At 40.3% G+C, this 26,378-nt stretch overlaps 2 protein-coding genes across 2 annotated transcripts in view; one reads left to right on the forward strand and one right to left on the reverse strand.

Moving 5' to 3' along the window:
• Nucleotides 1–1,196: 1,196 nt before the first annotated feature.
• LOC306976298 (cyclin-K-like) lies at nucleotides 1,197–8,655 on the forward strand. The gene is made up of 9 exons (XM_079574218.1): nucleotides 1,197–1,750; nucleotides 3,325–3,406; nucleotides 3,502–3,633; nucleotides 3,705–3,810; nucleotides 5,209–5,436; nucleotides 5,683–5,849; nucleotides 6,886–6,916; nucleotides 6,994–7,065; nucleotides 7,296–8,655. The coding sequence occupies exons 1-9, from the start codon at nucleotides 1,575–1,577 to the stop codon at nucleotides 7,739–7,741; spliced, it is 1,440 nt and encodes a 479-aa protein (XP_079430344.1). The 5' UTR covers nucleotides 1,197–1,574; the 3' UTR covers nucleotides 7,742–8,655.
• Nucleotides 8,656–8,701: 46 nt separating this feature from the next.
• Nucleotides 8,702–26,378, reverse strand: part of ccdc85ca (coiled-coil domain containing 85C, a) — a 46,709-nt gene continuing 29,032 nt past the window's right edge. Inside the window, exons 2-6 of the mRNA XM_079573545.1 lie at nucleotides 18,699–18,778; nucleotides 15,837–15,929; nucleotides 12,533–12,625; nucleotides 12,354–12,452; nucleotides 8,702–9,601 (exon numbers count right to left, since the gene is read on the reverse strand). Of these exons, the coding sequence (XP_079429671.1) occupies nucleotides 9,512–9,601; nucleotides 12,354–12,452; nucleotides 12,533–12,625; nucleotides 15,837–15,929; nucleotides 18,699–18,778 (455 nt within the window). The 3' untranslated portion in view covers nucleotides 8,702–9,511. The remainder of the gene's footprint in view (nucleotides 9,602–12,353; nucleotides 12,453–12,532; nucleotides 12,626–15,836; nucleotides 15,930–18,698; nucleotides 18,779–26,378) is intronic.

A 26,378-nucleotide genomic window follows, 5' to 3' on the forward strand; every position in this document is an offset into this window, starting at 1 on the left:
CATATGTGGGAGGCAGGGAGATCATTCAGCACACGCAAGAAAGAACACCAGAAGGACTGTGAAAAGTAGACGGCCAATAGACTAACAAGAGCAATAAAAGAACAAGCACTGCAAGAAAATCTCAAATCAGCCATATCAGACCACTGTAAGAGGGAAAGCCACTAGATGCACTGGGACAACGCCAGGGTCATCCGTGCCGAAAGTAACAAGTATCACTGCTGGATCAGAGAAGCCATCGAGATCACCAACATCTATGAACCGGGACGCCGGAGCGTACACCTTATCCCACACCTGGGACGCCATCCTGGAGAAGGCATCAGTCAGTGAGGGGGCGTAAGCTCTCCCTACTAAGCTGCATCCCACACATCACCTCCACCACCACCAGGTAACTAGTAATGCAGGTAAACAAACCTTCTGTCTTAAAAGAACAAAATAATAACTCAGTTACTGTTTGAATAAAATGTTGTTTTTAGAGTAGTTTTATCATACAGTACTTTTTACTTCTACTTGAGTAAAGTATCTGCACTCTTAATTGAGTAATAATTGTTATATTTTCCATGGTGAGTAAATACTTAAGTGGCAAATGCTTCATTTTGATCGAGGCTGTAGGATATAGATCGTCTCGCTCACCTCTTCTTTAAAAATATTTTGTTTTTCAGAATTTTCTTTGGAAATATCACACATTTTAAATTATTTTTTGTTTTGTTTCTCACAATTTATGGCGTCATTGAAAATAAATCCGACTTTTTCGCTCAGTTACTCACAGTACCTACTCAAGTACGAGTAAAATGATTTCAAAGTAACGTTACTCTTGCATAATACTAGAATACTACAGTTTAATAAGCACACTCAAAGCTGCACAAATTCGCTAATACCCTACATAACTAAAATAATACAGACTTTATATAATAGTAGTTCGACAAAAAGTGAAACTACTGATCAACATCCGCCCCCAAAGCAAAACGCCTGGAACATAGCGCGTTCCGCCTCGGCTCGTGATTGGCGTCACGCTGAGCTACGCCTCCAAAATTCCCGGATTCTCATTGGCACTCGGATGAATCCTGGCTGCGATTGGTCGACAATAGCTAAATAAAACACATTCCCCGCCCACTAAGAGTCCCAATTGGCTGATATCGACCAGATGGCTGAAGACTTCCTTATAAGGCACCGATGTGGCTGCTGTGATTGGTCGGTGAGGCTGTCGATCACGGACACTGTTGCGGTTCGGGGATGTAGCCTTTGTTAGGATGCTCTGTGTAGATGTTATATTTATTTCTCTATAATGCGGAAAATGCATGAAAATTACTTTAGATAGAGTTGTAAACCTGGACGAAAAGGAGGGCGTTTGTTCTGCGATATAAGTAATTTTTATCTTATGTTGAAATCGTAGTCCTATTCATTTTAATAAACTGATAATATTGTATTTTTTGCTGTAGCTATATCAGATGCTAGTAGTTTATGTTCTCCATGGAAAGCTGGATGTAAATAGTATCAGTGCGAAAGTGGACGTTTGCAGATTGCTGGCACGGGCTCCATAGCGTTGGCTTTGCATCTCGGATCACAGCAGAACCTCCATGTTTTGGGACAGGAAAGACCCGTCTATTTTGGATATAAAACCATGCTGGTACTGGGACAAGAAGGACCTGGCCCATACCCCGTCCCAGTCCGAGGGTTTGGACCCTGCGACCGAGGCCAGGTACCGCAGAGAGGGAGCCCGCTTCATCTTCGACGTGGGCACTCGGCTGGGACTGTATCCTTTACTGGAAGTCATTGATAATTCTTTCATGCTGCATGGACTGATAGACGTTGTGATGCTTAGCTGATGTACACTGGGGTGCATATATGTGTGTAATTACTTTGCAGGCAAATAACCATGATAATAATCTTAAGATGAGAACTAAAAAGTGGAGAAATTCACTTTAGGCAGCTCTTAATATGAAAAAGTGTGGACAGTCAGAAAATACATGCCCTATACTAGCAATTGCTGTATTAACAAGTAAAGTCTCAATCTCAAATAGAACTATAGAATGTATTCACCCAAGAACACTATCGCTCAATTTCAAAACAACATCACTAACGCGGGGTGATTTTTACCCGAGATAATACACCCAATAAAAAGTATTTGTCATCAAAATGTATCAAAACATGACAATACATGACACACTTGAGTCGTGTTCTTTTATTTTAAACTGTGTTATGTCTAATACAATGAAAGAAAGGCATCATGAGAAGACCAGGTAAAAATGCTCCAAAATTCACGGAAAATTAGGAATTTGGGAACAAAAAAAACCTACAAAATTATAATAATGCTTTTTGGTCCATCCATTCCTGGAATATGTGAGACTCCCCTGGTGAAGGCTCAGTGTCCTTGGCACAAACAGCCGCAGAAGAGAGAAACAAAATATGTCTGTTTTGAATGGGTATAAATGACCATCTGACTAAAATAACTATGTGTTCCTCACTTACTGTGAGGCCAGAGACACCGAACTCTGCGACAGGAGCAAAGCTGTAGTTGAAATCGGCAAAATAAATGTGGCAGTCCTGAATGTCAACCTTGAATGGGGGCAAGATGGCCTGATTAAACACACTAACCCTACCTGACCTTCCATCACTATTGCAAACATGTACCTGTAGTAGGGCTGAAACAACTAATCGATTAATCGACAACTAATCAATTACTAAAATAGTTGTCAACTATTTCAGTAATTGATCAATCGTTTTCTAGTAAACACAGACTAAAATAGAGCAAAAAAGACATGAAAATTATGTAATGTGGATGAAAACCTACTTTGTGTTTTAAGTTAGGGTCTGCAGTGTTGTGTACATCGTAAATTTCATAAATATCTGTCTTTGTCTCGTCCAATCAGAAAGCAGAATTAGCACAAAGAGCCTCCCACAAACGTTTACTTTAAGTTTACTCCATCAACATGTCCTCAAGCGCCGCCACTTTAGCTCTATGTGATAAAATTTAAAAAAAATACAATTTCCATGCACCTTTCACAGCCAAGCGATTAATCGATTAATCGTAAAAATAATCGGTAGATTAATCGATTACCGGAATAATCGTTAGTTGCAGCCCTGTTGCAGCCCTGTAGGAAAAAGTGTGCTTTGGATTAGGAAAACACCGAGGCCATCAAGGATGTCAAAGACAAAGCTGAAGCCCAGAGATCACTCAGATACACGCAGCATAATGAAAATCACATAAATGTATTGCACAGTGCAGAAACTTTGTATTATTCAGTGTAGCCGGAATGGGGGCATGTTTAGCTTACTAGTGTTTTCATTGTAAATATGTTGCACATTCCTTGATCTTTTACACTACAGACATTATGAAACGCTGGCCACTGGGATCGTTTATTTCCATCGCTTTTACATGTTCCATTCATTTAAGCAGTTTCCCAGATATGTAAGTGTGGCATACGTATGTTATAGTTAAAAAATATTTTAATCCTAAGCAGTGGTGTTGTGCGTAACCCCAGTGCTTTACTTTATCCTGTGTAGGTGACCGGAGGATGCTGCCTTTTCTTGGCCGGAAAAGTGGAAGAAACACCCAAAAAGTGTAAAGACATCATTAAGACGGCGCGCAGCCTCCTCAATGACATCCAGTTCGCTCAGTTTGGTGACGATCCAAAGGTCTGTTCCTGTGACCATCAGCAGATTGTCTTTTCTATTATTAGCTAAATAACTGGTGCACTTTTCAACAGGAGGAAGTGATGGTGCTGGAGCGCATCCTGCTGCAGACCATCAAGTTTGACCTGCAAGTAGAGCATCCCTATCAGTTTCTCCTGCGCTACGCAAAGCAGCTAAAAGGTACTGCTTCTTATTCAGTGGTGCACGTCAACTTAGGCTACTGTATATAATCCCTACATGCTGGTGTATACAGTACCTATGAAAAGTACTGTGATTCTCAGAAATTAAACTACGAATGAACACTATAATGTAGGAAACAAAAAAGGGTGAAATAATGAAATAATGTATGTATATAGCACATTTAAAAACAGCTACACCTGTACAGCAAACATTATAAAGTGCTATTAATGATTAAAACAGTTGCCAGATATACAACATGAAACAATAGCAATAATACACACCTCAGCTTGTGTTCAAGGCCAGCACAAAAAGATGGGTTTTCAACAAAGAAACAGAAATTCAACCTGGATAGACTCAAACAGACAAAAGCAGCGATTAGGAAGATTTATTGGTTTATGTTTATTAGTTTTGGCGATCAGACCCCGGTGGTAGACATCGATGTATGAAAGTCAGTATGGATGAACAGCTTGGAGTTAGGGATGTCTTCCCCGGAGCCTGGACACTGGTGGTGGTATGGAAGACCCGTGAAGATGCAGCAGGTAGAAGAGGCGGAGATGGGGTGGAGGTGGGTCGCAGGAGCTTAAAAGCGGGACCGAGGGCGATGATTGGCTGCTACGGAGGTGCGGCTCTTACGCTGATGGGCTGAGGTGGAGGTGTGGCCCTCTCGGAAGTGATTATTGGCTGGAAGTCGGTGAGGCTGAAATTAGTTTACCAGGTTGAATTAACGCCTAGGCTTCATTAGACTGGGCTATTTTAACATTTAAGAGAGAGCTGTTCCAGAGTCTCCTCTAGTTTTCAGCTGTGATTTCGACACCTCCAGAGTCATTTGACTGGATGATCTCAATGTTCGACCTGAATCACGGATAACTCAAATTATGTTTTTTATTTTAAATTCTTCAAAATTGTCATCCTTTATTCTTTGCATTTTCTCAATGAGCTTCATAAGGGAGGAAAGTGAAAACCATTTGTGGTGAAGCCCATTGTCAAAATAGCAGTAATCAAAGCAGTAATCAAAGCAAAAGGCATGTGTCCATTCATAAATGAACGCCTTCAGTGAGAATCTTGAAAGTAAAGAAAAACCAATACATGAAAAAGCGTTTCCAAACTTTTGAACTAGTAACTACAAGTCAAAAAAACACTTCACTTGCCCATGCCTCCAGTTTCCAAATACACTGTTTAGTCAATTATTGGGTCAATGAAGGAATAAACTGGTTGTTGATACAGTGTTGTATGCAGTTTAAACAAGGACTTGCCGTAAATAGATGTGCCCCGTCTTACATGAAGGATCTACGACTTACCCAAAGCTTGAAGGAACCACAAACTTAAAATATTTAATACTTCCCTAATCTGTAAATATTAGGGAAGTCGTCTGATTCTTGTTGGTGTCCGTATTTCCAGGTGACAAGAGCAAGGTTCAGAAGCTGGTTCAGATGGCCTGGACCTTCGTGAACGACAGCCTGTGCACGATGGTGGCTCTGCAGTGGGAGCCTCAGATCATCGCCGTGGCCGTCATGTATCTGGCGGGACGGCTCTGTAAATTCGACATCCAGGAGTGGACCTCGAAGCAGTCGTCCCGGCGCTGGTGGGAGCAGTTTGTGCACGATGTTCCCGTGGAAGTCTTGGAAGGTAATGAGTAAGGAGTAAAAATGTGAGATGCCAGGAATCGTTTTTATATGTTCAAACATTGGCGCTTAAATCTCGAGGTGGCGGATTTGTTATGCTGCTTCAGGTTGATATTTGGATCAAGAAGTAATGTGGCTTGTAGCTGGATGGGGAGAGAAATTGTGTTTATATAAGTGGCTTGGTGGTTGGAACAAGGAGGGAGCTTCTAGATGAGTTAAATTAATCCTTAACTTTCCCTTGTTCTTTCAGATATTTGCCACCAGATTCTCGACCTGTACTCTCAGGCCAAGCAGCAGATCCCTGACGGAGCGAGCAGCGACAATCCCTCCATCCCGTCCATCTCCTCCCCCACAGGACCTCCCCCTGCAAAAAAGGCCTCTCCTCAAACCAGCCCGCGGCCCCCCAAACCCACTCAGGTGATTCTAAACACTCAGGGGTGTCATTTATCACGACAGGCACTAAATAGAGGGTGCAGGCTGAGTTGGGATGGGCATGTTGCACTTAATTTACCATGTGATGTTGCCTGTCTTGCAGTATTAGGGCCCCAAATCTGATATGTAAATACGACAATGCTGCATGAGTAAAAAACGGATAAATTAAAGGGACTATACAGAGTTTAAAAATGTTAAAACTAAGTATTTTCTTCCTCCTATATTTTCCAGCCATGTCCTAATATGTAAAATGAGCAAAGACCCGAAGTGCCGTCATGCACGAGCTTAATATAGAAGCTGCAGTTACGCGCAAGACCTGAGGTGGCAGTAGTGACTAACTTGCATCTAGTCCCCTTAAGACTCTTTTGATGATCCACTTTTTCACGTGCTACCCGCTTTGCACATGAACAAACGCTTGGTAAATGACCCCCATAGAGGGTTATTTATCACGACAGGTCCTAAATTAGTTAGATTCACCTAATTTACCTTTAAAACTGTGAGAGAATGTTGCACGAGTTAAAAATGTGCAGATGATTCTGCTGCTGAGCCACATGAGCTGAGCACAAGCTACTCGTTTTGCACATGAGCAAGAGCTTGGTAAATGATCCCCATACAGTTTCAGAGTTTCCAATTAGCTAATTAATAACTTCAGTGGGTCAATGTTGTTTCAAAAGTGAACCAGACTAGTTGCTAGAGCTGCCACGATATGAGAACAAATCTTTTACTGAACCTTTTCAACACAGAATCTCCCATTAAATGCAAACGTGTCTTCCAATTGTGTCAAAAGAAGACTTAGAATCAACCAAATTAAGTAAATCATGACTAAAGTGAATGACTGTGTAAATTTCAGGTGTAGTTCTCTGTGGCTTCTTGCGATACTGATATTGCGTCACCTCATATTGCACCGACGATCATTTGTCAATGTATTGCGCAGCCCCTATTGTTGTAACTAAATTTTGTTAAGATGAATCAAACGCTGTACCATTTGTTAATCTTGTACGAAATGTTTCTGTATTTTCAGCCGTCTCCTAAAGAGGAAAGCAAGCCTACAAGTAAATATCCCATAATGTGCAGTACATAAAGTACATCTATGAAAGTTTTGAGTGTTAACTTTGGATTCTTTGCTCAGAGCTTTCAGCGGCGGAGCTGCTCCCTCCTCCGCCCCCGCCTCCTCCGCCTCCTGCGCCCGCGGCCATTCCAGGTAAATACTTTTATTATGTGCCATAAAATAACATATCAATGTGCTGTCTTTGTAAAATAATGGTTTTAAAGGTGAAGGTGGAAAACAGAAACATCTTCTAATTTCTCTATTTTCATTTTTTCTTCAAAGCCTTAATCTTTTCGGGCTGGATACAAACATAATGGCACTTTGTTTAATCGGTTGCTTTGGTTCTTTCTTAACTTTATTTGTCTCTCTTATCTCTCTTCCAGAGCACAAACCCACGTACCCGCCTGCCCCGGAGCTCCCGCCCAAGCCCACCCCCCCTCCGCTGCCCCACTGCCCACCTCCGCCTCCCCCTCCTCCCCTGGACATCCCCAGCTCCAGCTCCCTCGTGTCCAGCGAGGGCTACCAGACGCTCCAGTCCATGATGAAGACAGAGGCGTCGTGTTACCCGGCTGTGCCCGCCACCTGCGCCCCTCCCATGGGGTACCACCCCTTCCCCGCTGCCGGGTCGACCTCCTACCACGCCCCCCCGCTCTCGGCCTACAGCTACCTACTGGCCCCCCCGCCCCCCTCCGTCATGGGCCTCGCCACGGGTTTGGCCGGCGGCTACCCTCCTCCGACCGCCACCACGGGACACAGTCAGCTGCCCCCTCCGCTGCCCCCCGGCATGCCCCCTGTGAGCGGGATGGGGCGGGGCACGTGGATGAGGTAAACTGAGGCCGTGATGATTCAATTGTGAAACTGTCGTTCGAGAGGGAGGCGGTTTTAGAAGTATTTAGTACGGTATTATGTGAAATACTGTCTTCCTAAGCTCTCGCTATCATTTCACTTTTAAAATCATGCCATGAGTATGTTATTATTAAATAATTATGTTAAGATAAGGACAGTATCATGAGAAGTATTGACATCTTTATAGTTTTTACACCATTCAAAACACCAGCTTTCTGTGTCTTAAGTTCATGCAGGTTTGTTTACAGCTGTTTCGCTCAATTCTTGTCGGACTGTGTTGTTCAGCCATGTGACTGTTATTTCATGTTTTTATTATTATTTTTTACAAAAAAGTAATTGTAATGTCTCTTACAACTAAAAACACATGAAGCACTGTGCATCGTCTGTTTCAGTGGGGATTATTGCAGTACATACCTTCTGCCACTAGATGTCAGCATAGACTTATCTTCCCTCTTATGAGTTCTTTTGAGCCTTGACCCTGATGAAACTGTGCTCAAGTTGGTCAATATGTCTTTGTGTCATAAATTTATACAGAGCCGTGTGTAAAAGTCAAATATAAAACTTTATTTCATTTCAGTTTGAACTGACAGATGAACAAATGTTACCAGAGTCTGAGGCTAAAGTTGTTTAAGGGTTTAGAGTTGCGTTCAAACGCACATACATCATAATGTACACTTTCTAATCCTAAAAACAGGACTTACACTAAAGACAAATGGAAAAGATTGAAGCACATGGTGCAAACACTTTATCATTGAGCTCATCTTCATAAAAATGACAAAAAACAATCCACTTTTGGAGTAGATGCATTAACTACCTAAAATTATACTGATAATTGTACATATTTCACTTGCTCCTAATGATTCAGCCTTTCATAATGAGTATACTTACTTATTGATACTTTCTGCAGAGACAGTCAGAGTGAGCTGCTGCTAAAATATTTACCATAAAGGACACGTTTCACAAATTTAATATTCTGTTGTTAAATATACAAATTATGGACTTCACCTGATGAGGCGCTGAACTGGACAATAGTTTGGTCAATGGACACTGGGGTTATTTATTCTAGACTCATTGCATTTAAAAGTAATAGACTAAAATAATCATCCTAACAGCTGAATGAGAAAGTATAAATACACTGTTAATAAGTATCTGGTTAGTTCGTTGGTGACTGTGGTGTTGAGATTATACAAATGAAACATAAACAGACATTAAAAGGCGAAATGTTGACATCGCAGACTTGAATAAACAAAATTCAAAGTGTCTCCTCTTCACCACAAAGCGACGGCTGCACTTCAAGTCCTTAAGTTTCAAAGTCTATATTTACATTGTAATCTATAAAGAAATGAAAACGTTTGAACAGTTCTTGGACATCGCGTTTGTGGATTTTTCCTTCGCTGAGCGCAGCACGAGGCACAGATGAAGCTGAAACTTTTGATATTCCTGAAAAAAGTGCATGTTTGTGAACACTTGCGGGAACAGTGAAGTGCCTGACTGGTACTTTAACAAAACGAGAGCTAAAATAAAATCGTCCAAAAGGGAAATGATCAAAAGTGGCTACAAGGAGTATCCAGAGGTATGATGCAGCAGCAGGTGCGGAAACTTGAATTTGTCTCGTTCTCATGTGGTCGTATCCAACGATGAAGAGCTGTCCTGTATCCATGGCGACTGATATGCGACCCCAAACAATGTCCTTCAGGTCTGAAGCTCATGGGAGACACACTGGAGATAGTCCACTCGTTTACAGGTCCATCCACTACAAAGGCGCCTTGTATTGGTTGCCTGAAAGCTGCTGTCTCACCGAGGGCTTCGAACCGGCAGCGTCTCCCAACTTCCGCCACACCACCTGAGGAAAAACATAAAAAATGGGGAGGGAAATGATTAGCTCAGAGTGAAAATGAGCATGCATTTCATTTGTCGTTTGTCTTAAAAGGATATTTCAGGATTTTTGACATAGGGCATTATTTCCTAGTTATCCAGAGTTTTGCTGAATTCTGGAGATATATTTTTTGTAAATTATGCAGTTCTTATATTTGAAGAGCTACGATATCAGCTAGCCTGCATTAAAAACAGTCTGACCCGCTCCGCAGTGCACCTGAGGCAAATCACTTATAACCCCAGACTAACCATATACATGTATTTGTCGATAGAGTAATTTTAACCATTTTGCATGTAAAATAACTTATATTTGAGCAGCATCAGCTTCGTGGTTGAATAAGCTACGCAGCGGCGGAGGGATCTGCTAGAAAATAGTCCCTCAAAATGCGATCATTCATGTGATGCAAGGTCAGTTATATTCCAAAAAATATTCTATCGACACAAACATTAATATGGTTGGTCTGGTGTTATAAATGATTTGCCTCAGGTGCACTGTGGAGCGTGTCAGACTGTTTTTAATGCAGGCTACTAGTTACCATAGACATGCACTAGCCTAGCACTAGCCAAGCACCACTAAACTCTTAAAATATAAGAACTACATGAATTACAAAAAAAATATCTCCAGAAATCAGCAACACACTGGATAACAAGGAAATGAGGCCCTATGTCAAAAATTCTGAAATATCCCTTTAACAGTTCTAGATTTGCGAGCAGTGCTTTAGTGATATGTGTTTTCCCACCAACTGGACTACGGCTAGTTCAAATTAACCAACCAATGATGCCCAGAGATGGGTAGATCACCTAAAGTGATGCAACTTTGAAATCATTTTGCTCAAGAAGAAGTAAAAAGTAGTGGTGTTACATATTAGTGTTTCAAATGTAGTTGAGTTACACTACTTTGAGTTACTGGTAAACACTTTATTTTACATTACCCTTGATACATTGAACCTGCCACATTAAGTACAATGTAATGTGCTCTGTAACACTGTGTAATAACTTGTACCTACAGGCTACATACACAATGGAATAATGTGTATTAGTACTTTGGAGGTGCATAATGAAACAAGACACAAGACCCAAACTCTAACCCTAACCTTAAAGGACTATACGGAGTTTAAAAATGTTAAACCTAAGTATTTTTATCCCCCTACAGGTTCCAGCCATGTCCTAATGTGTAGAATGAGGCCAGACCTGTTCACCACAACTGCCTCTAAAATCCTGCACTGTCACTCAAAAAGTCCAAATTCCCGTCATGCGCGAGCTTAATATAGAAGCCGTTACACGTAGGACCTGAGGTGGCAGTAGTGAGTATAAAATGGCCAACTTGAATCTAGCCCCTTTAAGACCTATCCTAAGGGTCTTTTTTCATTATGTACCTCCAAAGTACAAATACACATTATTCCATTGTGTATGTACTGCATAGTTATTACGAATTGATACACGGCACATTACATTGTACTAAACTTAGTTGGGTGCAATGCATCAAGGTAGTGTAAAATAAAGTGTTACCGAGTCACTTTTGATAAAATATGAACTGAAAATAGTACAGAGGCAAGTCAAATTTAATGCCATTTTAATGCCACAAATGTACAAATCTGTGCATATTATATGTCTTAAGAAAAAATAAAGAAATAATACGTTACCCCCAACACTGGTAGTGAGCAAATAATTACTCAGTAAGAGTAAAAAAACACTAATTGAGAACTGTGAGTACAGAGTAACTGTTTAATCCAGTGTTTTTCACCCAGTGTGTGTGAGCTATTGTCTGGTGTGGAAATTATCCAATTTTGCCTAGTGGGTCTGAAAAAGTATTTTTTGAATATAAATAAATTATTTTCCGCAAATAATGTGCTGTTTTGGAGTGTCTGTGTTTCCAGTGATCGACAGAGTCACCATGTAATACTCTTCCATATCAGCAAGTGCTCAGTAGCTCATTTCTTTGAGACGAGAGAATTAGTGATGCATGAATGCGACAGGTGGCGGTTACAGTGGCATTGTGGCTCGACGAGACTATACTGTGCTCCTATTCAAGACACATGTTCTGCTGTTGGTGTGACTCATGAATTTTTCATCGAAAAAAATCTGCCTTGGCTCAAAAAAAGGTTGAAAAACACGGATTAAACCTCTCAACCAACACCTGAACCGAGCACATTTTCTCCAGTTTGGCTTTACCCAAATCTAAAAGCTTCTTGAAAAAAGTGTCAAAATGGTCTATAGGCTGCAACCTTTTAGATTTGGGTAAAGCTGAACTGGAGAAAATGCAAGGTTAAGCCGGGGGTTATGAGGTGTAAAAGTCTGATTTATGTTTCAGAAGTGACATAAATTATGAGAAATAAAAATGATGTAAAAATCCTAGTATTTCAAAAGGAAATTTTTTTCAATTTTATGTCAAATGACGCTTTTGACACTCAATGTACTCACTGTGGAACAAGTAACTATTTTTACAGATACTATATAAGATACTACATAAGTGGAAGTAAAAAGTACCACATTATGAAACTACTCTAAAATGCCATTGGGGCCCATGGTTACACACACGTCACCTGCACTGCCTAAAGGTAAGTTTTGTAACTACTTCACAAACATGACCTATATTTGTACACAGATATGACGTACATCTATGTTCAAATACAGTATAAGTTTCACTGTTAACAATTGTAATGGTGTTTTATTTTTTTTAGCAATTGCAAATGAGTTAATCAGGAGTGATTCAAACCTACATTGCACATCTCTCTGACAATGGCCTTCTCCTTCTCGCTGAGGTCCTCTTCATACTCCTGGGCGCTCTGTCTGTCCAGCTTTTCATGGACCTCCAGCACCTGCGAACATGACCACAGAGCGGAAAGGTGAGCAACAGCATGGACACTCTTAAAATGTAACACTATGAGAGCCGCGGTACCTTCATGGCATGGACCACGGCCTCTGGTTTCTGTCCCGGGGAGAGGTAGGCTCCGGTCGGGGACGGCTCTCCGCTGGGGGTCCTGGCTGCACCCTGGGGGGGGGGGGGGCACAGGGATCACAAACGTTACAACCGCTGAGCAAACCCAGAGAAAGCTCAAATATCACAAGAAAATAAACAAAGGTGGGATCAGGAGAGGTATGAGGGGTGTTCCCACGGCGACGGGGGTTACAGGAAAGCAGCTGTGTTCGCAGTAATGTGGGACAAGATCAATCACCAACGGATACTGACTTAAATCAATAGAGAGGTAACGTTACCAGCTTACAATGTGTTTTTTTTAAAGTAGGACTGATGCTCAATTCTTTTCAGGAACTTCTGCAGCATTAAATGGACTATACAGAGTTTAAAAAATGTAATATAAGTGTTTTCCTCCCCCTACATGTTCCAGCAATAATGTGTAGCATGAGCTCAGACCTGTTCACCACAACTGCCTATAAAACCCTGCACTGTCACTCAAAAGGTGTTAATTCGGGCCCGAAGTGCCGTCATGCACGAGCTTAATATAGAAGGTGCAGTTACAATTAAGACCTGAGGTGGCAGTAGTGAGTATAAAATGGCCAACTTGCATCTAGTCCCTTTAAGGATTCTCTAGAATTAAAAAAAAACAAGATGATAATGTTCATAAACTTTAGAAAATGGCACTGCTACTCCAATCAGTAAAACCAAAACCCCCGCTTTACCCAAATCTAAAAGCTTCTGGACTGGCCAGTATAACGCCTCATTTGAAAGCTAAGACCTAGAAAACTGATCAGAGAGTTTCCATTGCATTGTTGCCGTGTTGTTGTTGTATTTTTGGTGCTTTTTTGTTGTTGTGTTTTGTTTTTTTCAGTTTTTTTGTGTGTGTTTTCATCACTTTTTGGTCACCTGTTTTGTTGCTTTTTCCTCACTTTGTGTTGCCACTTGTGTTGTGTTTGTTGCTTTTTTGTTGGGTTTTTATTGCGTTTTACTTTTGTGTTTTCATCACTTTGTGGTCACCTGTTTTGCCACGTTTTGGTCACCTGTTTTGTTGCTTTTTCCTCACTTTTTGTTGCCTCTTATGTTGCATTATTTTTCACTATTTTCTCAATTGTTTTCTTTTTCTGTCACCTGTTTTGTTGTATTTTCATCCTCATCATGTTTTTGTTGCTATTTTGACACGTTTTTTTCAAGATTTGGTTGAAGTTGAATTGGAGAAAATGCTTGGTTAAGGCAGGGGTTTAAGACGTTAATCTGTTGTCCGAGCTGGGAGTAACTTTCTTCAGTTCATAACCCATTAAAATAGAGACAATCTGAGTGTTGAAATGATCAGAAGAAGCCATGGGACTGGGACTCTGCAAAAACAGAGTAACCTCCTCACGACTGCATACAACAATAATCACATTATCTATAAAGTCTGACATGAAAACTGTGACTAAACCTGATCTTCACGTACAGACTTTCCCAGGCCCCATCCATGTTTTTGCCAGGAGTAAAATGTAATAAAATGATTAGCTTTGTTTATGTAGAAAGTGCACTAATCAAATTGTGGCTCCGCGAACGAACGACTGGCTTTTGATTTTCGGCGGCCACTTTATTAAATCACAACATCACAAGCTGCCCCCGTTTTTTTGGAGTTTAATAAGGTCCTTGTTATGAGCGCAGGGAGCGGGGGTTACCGTGGCTGCTAATAAAAAGATAGGAGTGCAATTTTATTAAACAACAGTGAAGTGTGGTGGGTCTGCTCCTTTACACCGGCAGTAAGAGGGTTTCAAAATACAACGACTGTATCAAATGACAGAAATGTGGGGTCGATTTAGTGAGAAGATGCTAAAGCTAATTTGTTTTTTTATTTTAATGGAAATATGGAGCAATGTTAGTCCTCCTATTGATACTTGTTTGAGTAATTCAGCCACAGGTCTCCTCCTTCAAGTAAGTGCTTCATAGAGTCTGTAAAATCCAGTGCAGAGAAAGCTACATTTAAAGCAGAACTATAACTTGTTTGCCTTAATGAGTCCTATCTGTAGTCCCTGTGGGGGTAATACAAGTGTTAATGGGATGATTGGGGGGGTCTTTCATCTCCCCCTGGTGTCTCGGGCCAGATAACCACAATTGCAACTTCACTGCCTACGGGTCGGAGTCACCAATACACACTAATGGAATCATGTAGAAGAAGCTAACAGGCTAACTGACAGGCAAAGCTAACTGCGGGCTAGCACCACTTACACAGTATTTACATGCTACGACACCTGCAGTGGCCTATAGGGGAGTGAGCTACTTAGTACTGCTTTAAGATTAGCATGTCCATCTCTTAACCCCCACCCGAACCAAGCACATTTTCTCCAGTTTGGCTTTACACAAATCTAAAGGCAAGATAGTGGCAAATGAGCGACAAAAACGTGCCAGAAAATCAACAAGGACATGATAAAAATGTGACAAAAACACGACTAAAGAGTGATGAAAAAGCAACAGTAAAAGTGACAGAAAAAGTGACAAAAACGTGACGAAAGTGCAACAAAAAAGCCACAAAAACACTTCCAAAATGTGACAAAAACACGACTAAAGAGTGATGAAAAGGCAACAAAAAAAATCAACGAGATTTGAAAGCGATGAAAAAGTGACCAAAAACGCGACAAAAACGCTTAAAGGGGCTAGATGCAAGTTTGCTATTTTATACTCACTACTGCCACCTCAGGTCATATGTGTAACTGCATCTTCTATATTAAGCTCGTGCACTTCGGACCCAAAGTAACACCGTTTTGAGTGACAGTGCAGGATTTTAGAGGCAGTAGTGGTGAACAGGTCTGGGCTCATTCTACACATTAGGACATTGTTGGAACATGTAGGGGGAAGAAAATACAAAAGTTCCTTTAAGACGGGGGGGTAAGAGGTTAAACATAAAGCTCATCCAGATAACGTTTTGGGTCTGGGTCCGTTTCGAACAGGTCGGCCCAAATCAAGTTGTATTTTTGGGCCCAATGTGAACTCTAGTCGGAGCAGATATGTTTTTTCTATTTCTTCCTTTCCTATTGAGCATCCAAAAGCTTTGAATTATATTGCATGACATTGGGATAATTTGCCGCTCGATAAAAAAAGTGGAGCAAAGTGTCTTGTACAGTTCAGAGACAGAAGTTCAAGGTAGTAAGTGTTTTGGAGTTTCCAGTGGAGAGACAGTGAATATATATGGGTAGATGGGGGACTATAGAGGAAGACCAAACATTAGATTTATAGATGTAGAGAGAAGACATGAAGCTAGTTGAGGATTCAGAGGAGTCAGTACTACACTTACATTATGCAGCCCTTCTTGGAAACTTGACAGCTGACTTTCCGAGTGGTAAAGAGACAGGCTTTTCCTCAGTGTCTTCACATCATCGCCGTTAACCTGCGGCAATGAAAACACAGCACACATAATAAGACTCCTTTTGTTCTGGAACCAGACAGTTCAAATTGCAAATTAACGCGTTTTTGTATCAACAGCGAACAGGCCGCGGTACACAGGGGTCCCATTGTTATTAAGACACATTTTATAGCGCCTAACCGTGGCTTGTGATAACTGCAGTCATTACAGAGACAATAGCCTTTATTTGTGCTAATGAGGCCGACTGTACCGTGAGATGTAATAAAACTGTAGTGAAATGGGACGGCAATAGAAATCTGCGGTCTGTATTTATCGTCTAGTAGTAAAGTTAAATTATTTTCCAAAGGCTTAGATTGTAAACATAGTGCTTTGTGGAAGAAATAACAAGCCACACGCACTGTTAGTCTCTTAATATAGCACATTTTTTATCGATTGCTTAACTCCCGCCTTAACCCAGCATGTTTTCTCCAGTTAGGCTCTACCCAAATCTAAAAGGTTCTTGAAAGAAGTGACAAAAAAGTGATGAAAAGCACTTTAGCAGCATCTACCTCAATAATGAAAGCACCTTAAACATTAGCCTACCTCACCTAGCTACTCTCCCCTGTGTTTTATGTTGTCTTGTGTGTGTGTATTGCATTGTAATTCTTCTGTAACTGTAACTATTGTTTGAATGACTTGTATGTTTTGTTTTGTCCTTTGTCCTTGTTGTTTTGTATTTCTTGTGACATGTACCATATGTTTCTCTGTGTACCTGCTGCCCCGTCCCATGGGGCTATGGATGGAAACTAGCCTTGAGCTAAATCCAATTGTACTTACAGCTCCTGTTGTTCATTAATACATGCTGTCCCATTCAAGAAGAAAAAAAGCTAAAAAAAAAAAGACCAAAAAGTCACAAAAAAGCAACAAAAAAGTAACGAAAAAGCCTGAAAAAGTGACAAAAAACTACGAAAAGGTGACCAAAAAACAACAAAAAAGTATAAAAGAAAAAGTGACAAAAAGCCACAAAAAAGGCAGAAAAGAACAATAAAAGGAACAAAAGAGTAATAGAAAAGTCCCAAAAATATGTGACAAAAAAAGCAATGAAATTTGTTTTCAGAAAAGTGAACAACGCGGCAACAAAGCAAGGAAAAAGATCCTTCTAGATCAGTTATGTTGGTATTAGCTTTCAAATTAGTCGTTTAGGGCGGCGACTAACGCTTATTTTCTGTAATCGATTAATCTTCCGATTCATTTTTACAATGAATAAATTAATTGCTTGGCTGTGAATGGTGATATGAAAATTGCATAAATTTGTTTTAATCACATAAAGCTAAAGTGGAGTAACAGTGAGTGTTTGTGGAGGCTCTAGTGTCAATTCTGCTTTCTGATTGGATGAGACCCAGACAGATATGAACTACTTTTGTCAATGTACAAAACACTACACACCATAACTTCAAAAAAAAAAGTAGGTTTCCATCAAAAATCAAAAAATGTTCATATTATTTTTGCTCTATTTGAGTCTGTGTTTACTAGAAAACGATGAATCGATTACTCAAATATTTGTCAACAATACACTGTAAGCTTTTAGATTCGGGTAAAGCCAAACTGGAGAACATACACTTGGTTATGGCGGGGGTTCAGAGGCACTGTATTTCTATGACCGTCCGCCTGGATCTGCAGCTTTAATCCTGTATATCCTATATTCATATAAAATGATCAGGCGTTACATTCGCTGAATTTCCTTTTGGACGTATCTCAGGAAGGAGACTGGCTCATGTCCTGCTTCAGAGAGGGACATCTTCACGTCTAAGCTGTTCGGTCCTGGCAAAGCAACGAGTCTGCAGAGCCAGGACTCAGGGGAACAGAGTCACAGTTGGTTGGATAAGTGGGCCATAATGTTCTCCTGAAACGCTGCTATTGACAAACACCAAATGGGCCGGAGTCTGACAGGGAGGCCTTCACTTATCACGTAATTCAGTTACACACAAGAGCTCTCGATGGGGTTTTTCTACTTCATTTAGACACGTTTTAACCCAGTTCAATATCTCGTATTAACCTCTAAACAAACCAAACAAAACACATTTTCTCCAGTTTGGCTTTACCCAAGATTATAGTGGCAAAAACAAGAGGAAAACAAGGATGAAAAAGCCACAAAACAGCGTCAAAAAGTAACATAAAAAAGCGACAAAAAAGTGACAAAAAAAGAGACAAAATAGTGACCAAAAATGTATAAACAAACAACAAAAAAGCAACAAAAACTCATTGAAGAAGTGAAAAATGCAGTAAAGCGACAAGAAAGTGACAAAAAGTTTACAAAAATTTACCAAAAAATTACAAAAAGAGCGACAAAAAGAGCGACAAAAAAGTGACAAAAAAGTGACACAAAAGCCAGAAAAAGTGACAAAAAAATGACATAAAAGTGACAAAAAGCCACAAAAAGCATTAAAACACGACAAAAGAGACAAAAAGACCAAAAAAGTGACAAAAATGCAATGAAAACGTTTTTTTTTTTTTTTTTTTTTTTTACAAAAATAAAGCGTGGGAAAACAGTGACAAAAATTGGATGAAAATTAATGTGAAAAAGGTTACAGCAACAATGCAAAGAAAAATCCATTTATATGATTTGTATAGGTCTTAGCTTTCCAATGAGCCGTTACACTGGCATATAGGCTGTAACCTTTTAGATTTGGGTAAAGCTGAACTGGAGAAAAAGCTCTTGGTCAAGGTGGGTGGCAAGAGGTTAACAGGACCATGTCGTTTACAAAGAAACTAACAAGGCCTTGTAACATGAATTCACCTCATTTGACTCATTACCTGTGTTATGAGCTGTCTGTTCTCATCCTCCAGCATCCTCATCCTGTTCTCCAACTGCCTGATGTAGTTGATGGACACATCTGGAAAAAAAACAAGAAACAAATTAAGGAACGTGACTCGAGAAAACTTGATAATTGTCCACCAATGTAGATTTTGGCACATTTCATTTAATGACTTTTGATAATCCCTTCATACAACTCTGATTAAATTTCTACAAAGACTTGAAAGTGCTTGGAAATAAAACAAGGCCTGGATTTGTGCGTCACTATGGACCTTTACTTACAAAACAATCACTTGATCCCACCTTTGGTATAGAAACAAACATGCTCCTGTTTTTTTCTCAGCATTCTCACGTTCTCATCTTTACCTCCTGAGCATATATTGGTTGAGAGTCTGTGTTGATTTTCTCAAAGATTCTTTAAGCTCGCTAATCCTAAAATTGCACAGCTCCCCTCCGTGATTGTCTGAGCCATGTTTGCACGAATGTTCCTCTGGCTTTCAAAAGCACAACAGAGGAATGTCCGGTAAATAAAAGAGAAATTGATTTTGTCACTGGGCACACAATGCAACAATATATGTAGCCTGGGCGTAGTTATGTAATGGTTTTCCTTTAAAGTCCATGGTACACATTCACACTGAGAACCACTTGACCTTTAACTAGTGGAAAGTTTTAAGATCCAGGATATACTGCAATGAGAGCAGATCTGCAGCACTTGGAGGTATTTCACATATACGGTAAAAGAAAACATGAGGCCGGTTATTTTAGTCAAAAGGAAGAGCCGCTTTGAGCATTTTGAAACAGGAAGTGTTTTATTGTCCAAAACAGGATGGCACTTTTCAAAAGGAAATCCGTGAAGGTGCCAAGTCTGAACAACAAAGACAATTTTGAAAAATACAGGGAACGCACAGTCCTCTACCAAGGCAGACTTTGCCAATCCCTCTATTGAAGCACCAAAGTAACCCAATAGAGCAGTAGTTTTCAACTGGTGGGTTAGGACCGGATCACAGTATAATTTTCAGTGGTTTCCAGGTCTCTGTCAGCAGTTTTTGTATAGTCAGTCTTTTGATCAATGCTGGAATGGGGCTCAAATTGTGAAAGAGCAGTTCAGGGAATCCAGATCTTAACCCTATTGAGAATCTTTGGGATGAGCTGGAGATGGCTTTGCGCAGTGGTCACACTCTCCCATCATCGATACAAAGAACTTGATGACAAAGAATGCAACACTGGGCCTTTTGACATTGCAGAAGCTTATTTAAAGCAGAACTAAGTTAGAAAGAGATGAACATGCTTGTCTTAAAGCAGTACTAAGTAACTCATGCCCCTAGAGGCCATAAGCGCCACTGCAGGTGACGTAGCAAGTTGTGGTTTTTTACTCATTAATTGTCCGTGAGAGTAAATATTACAGAAAAGACAAAGGGAGAGAAGGATATTGTACATTGTGCCACAATTACACGACAGCGATCTTTTTTTTCCCCTTGGCTGTAAATACTGCTAAAGTGGCGCAGTTAGCTTTGCCCGTTAGCCTGTTAGCTTCTTCTTCGTGATTCCATTAGTGTGCATTGGTGACTCCGACCCGGTGGCAGCGAAGTTGCAATTGTGGTTTTTGGGCCAGAGACACCAGGGGGAGATGAAAGACCCCCCCAATCATCCCATTAACACTTGTATTACCCCCAGAGGGACTGCGAAAAGGATTTATTAAGGTAAACAAGTTATGTAGTTCTGCTTTAAACTATTCTACAGCGAATGCGTGCTGTCATCAAAGCTAAATTATTAGAGTGCGTATCTTTTTTTTGTGGCGACTTCTTTGGTTGGGCAGTGTAAACTCAAGTGAATGGACAATAAAATTAAATAAAAACTATGATTGATGTGCTTTGTCACGAGAGATTGAAAATAGGTCCTGAGGTTATTGGCCATTGAGCACCACTAGTGGACTGGAAACAATCAATGCACCATATCTTGTTATAAAATCACAAAACTGTCACATACACAAATCATTATCCCTAATTTGAATAATAATAATAATCACACAGAAATAATGCCTTTAATCATCTTTTCCTTTCATCAGCATGACAGTGCAAATACGGCTCGGCACTGGACAAGAGCAAAGTTCACCTGGTCACAAATCACGGCCTGGGTGAAAGTAAAGCACAACATTTCTAACTATTATACAAACTGTCTAACTATTACTTGTCATTATCTCACAAATCAATGCTCCAGTGTGAATCTACGTTTTCTTGAACCCTGTACCTGGCTCACAACAGACAACAATGCTCTCAGCCGATCAGAAGACTAACGGCAATCAAAGAAAAACCTCCTGCCAAACTGTTACAAGATCTGGCGACTAAGATTGCTATTTCATGTGTCAATGAGATAAAGACAAAGTGCACATTTAAGAAAAACTAGGAGACGTTCAAAGAAGGTCATGCTCTGGTGGAAAAGATCAGATATCTCTGCTCAAAAAAGCTCCTTTATGTGCAGTTATATCACACGTATAATCATATCTATGCAGTCAGGCAGAGCATAGGTCCTCTCCTGTATTGTGTCCCGACTCCTGAGGCCTCACGTGGGACCAGCCCCTCAACACACTGACTGCACACAAGGTTCCTCAGAGCTAAATTTACCTACACAAACAAACGCAAAAGGAACACGTTGTGAAAAGACGAGCAGAAATACTCCTCGTACGCATGTGATAGTGAATACCACGCTGTCAACTGACTATGGTTATCTGAATAGGATGACTTGTAATCCTTTGACTGCTCCTTTTATCCCGTTATCAGAGTGTACCGGAGCAAAACGTTCACTCAGTGTTTTGAGAGGTCGCCCCTTACTGTGGTACTGTTTGTTCCAGAGTAGTGTCGGCACATGCAAAAGCATCCAACCAACCATCGTAGAATAAAGTTGTACTAATGCAAGTTCTAAAAATAAGTGCTCAAACAAATGGTGAGGAAGAACAAACTCCCAGCCGTATGGTCTGCGGAGCCTGTGCACCATTATCTTGCACATTTGGAATCAGTGCGAGTAGGGCTGAAACAACTAATTATTCGTTTTCTGGCTTACACAGACTCAAATACAGAAAAAAAGGACATGAAGATTTAGTATTTTTGTTGAAAAGCGACTTTGTTGTCAAACTTTGGGTGGTACCTTATACATTAAATGATCAGGACAATTATCCAAACAGAAAGCAGAATTAACTCCACTCTTATTGTTGCCAGATCCTATAGGTTTAAACGAACAGGCCACCATTTTTACATACTGATATGTTCTTACCTGAGCTTAGACGAGTTGATGCGTACCTGTCTGGTCTTTGTGCGTGCCCTCAGTCACGCAAAATGACCAAAGATGCTGTTAGCATTTGGCCTCTCCCAATGTATTCCTATAGCTCCAAACGGGGTGAAGTTAGAAGCGACCACGCTCTTCCACAGGCACAAAGACCAGACAGGTTTGTATCAACTCGTCTAAGCTCAAGTAAGAACATATCACAGTATGGAAGAACGGTGGCCTGTTCCTTTAAACAAGTTTGGAAATAAACTTCCTCAATTCCAGCTCTTTCCCCAATAAAGTCCCAGTCAGCGCCAGTGCAGCCTCCAGTCGTTAAAGCTTTTAACTATAGAGGTTCTTAGCTTTCAAATGAGGAATGACCTGTTCACAGAAACGTGTCGACTTGCACACAGTTGAGAACCTCCTACAAACATTCACTTTAATTTTACTCCAAAAACATGTCCTTAAAGGGACTACATGAAAGTTGGTCCATTTATACTCACTACTGCCACCTCAGGTCATACGTGTAACTGCACCTTCAATATTAAGCTTGTGCATGACGGCACTTCAGACCCGAAGTAACAACTTTTTGAGTGACAGTGCAGGATTTTAGAGGCAGTTGTGGTGAACAGGTCTGGACTCATTCTACACATTAGGACATGGCTAGACCATGTCAGGAGAGGAAAATACTTAATTTTAACATTTTTAAACTCCATATAGTCCCTTTAAACAAATGCTGAATTATGAATAGCTTTCCTACTAAATAAAGATACAGAGCGACAAGGAAAACTATGCTAACTTTGTGCTACGTTTGCTAACATTAGCGAGGCAATGCTAACGAGTGCCGTTTTTCACTTAACTCCCCCTCGGCCTACTTGTACTTCATTTTAACATTTTTAAACTCCGTATAGTCCCTTTAAATCTTTGTCTTTTACAGGCAAACGATTAATCGTTAAAATAATCGGCAAATTAATCGATTACCAAAATAATCGTTAGTTACAGTGCTAGTGCAGAGGATGCCACAAAAAGCAGTGTTATATGTGAGTATTTTATTTGAGAAAGAGGGATTAAACTGCCTTTTAAATAATCCAAAATCAAGTCCATGTTTGCATTTAAAATCAGAGGTTTCTTTCAGTACAGCAGCCGCACTACAGAATTTCCTCTGCATTAACTGAACCTCAGCTCAAAGTCTCCCTCTCAGTATATACAGCCTACACATTTGTTTAGGGGACAATCAAACTCGTTTCATTCATCACAAGAAGCTCGGCCAAACCACAGATTTCCCAAACTAACCCTTAGTTACACAAACCACAGCAAAGCATCACGTTACAATAGCTGGACTGTGTGGACTATATAGATATATATAGATCTATATGCACTTGAATGAGCCTATATGAGAAGGGAGACCTGTGCAAAAACGGCTATGTTATGTATATATCAGTGAGTTTATTAACTTCTAAATGTCGGGTGAAAGCACGTCTCTTAAACAGGCGAGGTGCGGGATAAAGTGATGAGAGATTTTTTTTTTTTGGAGGAGCAACAACAGAGCACACATTGTTCCCTCCCATCTCCAGCCTCTCGCCACGTCTGTCGTCCTGGAAGTCATTCGAGCCTCCTGTCCAGATTCCTGCAGAACCGAGCGGCGTGCTGGCGACCGGAAAAAACTAAAAACAAAGGCATGAATGAGGAGAGCGAGAGCGTTTCTTTAGGAGTTTCGCTTTTCGTTTCTCAGGGAGCGAGCCACGCCAAAAGCAAGCAGTGACCCGGACATTCACAAAGAGCACTGATACTAGTGGACGACGGGAGTGAAAGAGATCTATAATAGAAAGAATGCATTGACTTTATACTGTATACGTAGAGCTGCGCTATAGAGGCACAAGGGTGAGAGCTTTTGCCTCGCAGAAAGAAGGTCCCTGGATGGATCTCGAGTCTAGGGATGTCACGGTTCTAAATTTTTGAGTCACGATTATTGTGAGGAAAAACATTGTGATTTTACGATTATTCGTGAGGATCAAAATTAAGGAAGAAAATACAGAGAATTTCACAAATCTGACACAAGACATTATATGTACATTTTAATATGTATTTAAATGTGCACTATAGGGATGGGACGATAATGAAATTTGGGGTCACGATTATTTGGGTCAAAATAATTGCAACTAATGATATAATCACGATATTTGCCTATGTCACTGAAACTGCAGAAATTGTATTGGGCAAATATTAAATATTCCTCTTCATTGTCTGCTGTAAATGTCATATTGAGTGAGACATAAAGTATTTAAAGGCACACTGTGTAACATTTTAGACTATACAGTTGTCATCCATACAAAACATGCAGCTCAAGTCATGAGCAGCTCGACACAGAAAATGCTATTTCTGCAGTGGGTAATCAAAGAATGGATTTGGATGATGAGGAACTAACCTACTGAAATGTTAAATACTGCTGACTTTAGTCACATCTCCATGGAGACGTACCCACTCCCGGTAAAATTAAAGGCACTGGTTGTCTGATGGATTTAGCGACTATCTTCTAGCACGATAATCACAATAATCAAAGAAATGTGGCGATCGATTAATTGCATAGTGCAATTCTTTATGTAAAAAAAAAAAGTTTACATTAATGGTAAATCGTCTCAAGTGTTTTGGTGTGGACGCGGTTTCTTCAGGCTCAGGTGAGGCACATCGATACAGACGCCAACATCATATGAGGGGGTGTGGCCTAGCCCAGGGGGAGTTAAGAGAAAAACGGCACTCGTTAGCATCGCTTTGCTAATGTTAGCAAACGTAGCATGAAGTTAGCATAGTTTCCTGGTCGCTCTGTATCTTTATTTAGTAGAAAAGCATATTCATAACTCAGCATTTGTTTAAAGGGGCTAGATGCAAGTTGGTCATTTTTATACTCACTACTGCCACTTCAGGTCATACGTGTAACTGCACCTTCTATATTAACCTCGTGCATGAGTGCAGGATTTTAGAGGAAGTTGTGGTGAATAGGTCTGGGCTCATTCTACACATTAGGACATTGTTGGAGCAAATAGGGGGAGGAAAATACATAATTTTAGCATTTTTAACCTCCGTATAGTCCCTTTAAGTAATGGTGGAGAAAGTAAAGTTTTTTCTTTTCTTTGTTTTCCCCCATGTGGCTGCTTTGAACATGACCATATATGGGCATTTGCAAAGATGCCGTCTGTATCTATGCACTGTACCACTCCAAAATGAATAAAAACGTTAAATCAGGTGTCTTACCCATTCAGTCTTCAGTCACATTATAAAAACATGGCTGTTAATCACAAACACTGTGGAGATGCCTTGCCTAAGGACACAGAAGTAGAGTGCTCTGTCAGATCAAATCAACCATCTCGGAGATAGTAGAGTCTCTCAACTGAGACCCATTGCAATAAAATCACACGCATTTAGTTGTGTACAACGCTTTCCAGCACTAAAGGGAAAGGATTGTCTAATGTTGGGCAAATCCCAGTCCAATCAATCTATATGCAAATCACTGCTCACTTGTTGGGAGCTTATGGCAAACCCTATAGGAAAAGCCAAAAACATAAAGCAGAATTGCACTTTAATTGTATTTGCCTGTAGCTTTAATTGCATTTGCCTCTAGCTAAACATGCATTAGTGTCCTATTATCTATAAAGCGTGGAAACAGGGGAGTGTTGCTTTGCTTCACTGATGTGGGAATCCCGCCCTGAGTTTCTTTGTTTCTGTGCGGAGCCTGTTGTTGACCCACTTCTGTAGATTTTAGGTCAGATTTTCCATAAAATCCAGGTCCGATGCATCAATGCCTGTGCCGCGCAGTGCACGACTAACAGGAACTGAGGTATGAAAGAAGGTGGAACAATTTTGATAGAAGTTCCCAGATAAGATATTGTGCTTTTTAACAAATGTTGCAAAGAATGAAATGGATACAAAACTAAGTCAAGGGAAAACATTTTGTAAATTCCAATAAAGGTCCAAACCACAAGGCTGGGACGCTTTATAAATGGTCCACACACGATATCTGGATTTTATTTGTGTCTATTAGGTCGGGCTGGACACTGTTAAACGATACTGGTTTGGTATAGAAAAAATTAAAGTATCGAACGCAGGTACTGAAAAAAGTATAAAAACTTCATATTCAAGCTTTGATGCTGTTGGTCATCAAAAATAAATTAATAAATACAAGGGAAAAAAGGGGGGGGGGGAGAATTTTTTGGTTAAAAAAATAGAAGAAAAAAAATGTAAAGAATTGGGGAAAAAATAAGAAAAATTGGGGGAAAATATATATATATTTTTTTTAAAGAATTGGGGAAAAATTGGGGAAAACCAACAATTTTTAAGGTGTTTTTTTATGCTCTTTTGTAGTTAAAGTTATTCATCTGTTTTATGGTTCTATGACAAATGATTGAGTAATGGTATCGAAAAAAGTA

Source organism: Gobius niger (assembly GCF_951799975.1).
Source record: "Gobius niger genome assembly, chromosome: 16".
Classification (NCBI taxonomy): domain Eukaryota; kingdom Metazoa; phylum Chordata; class Actinopteri; order Gobiiformes; family Gobiidae; genus Gobius; species Gobius niger.

Excerpts from the sequence above, each read along its gene's own strand:
- LOC306976298 (XM_079574218.1), top strand. The coding sequence starts at position 1,575 with ATGTTTTGGGACAGGAAAGACCCGTCTATTTTGGATATAAAACCATGC. Across the intron at positions 3,407-3,501 it reads TTAAGCAGTTTCCCAGATAT|GTGACCGGAGGATGCTGCCT; the intron begins GTAAGTGTGGCA and ends TATCCTGTGTAG. Across the intron at positions 3,811-5,208 it reads CTACGCAAAGCAGCTAAAAG|GTGACAAGAGCAAGGTTCAG; the intron begins GTACTGCTTCTT and ends CCGTATTTCCAG.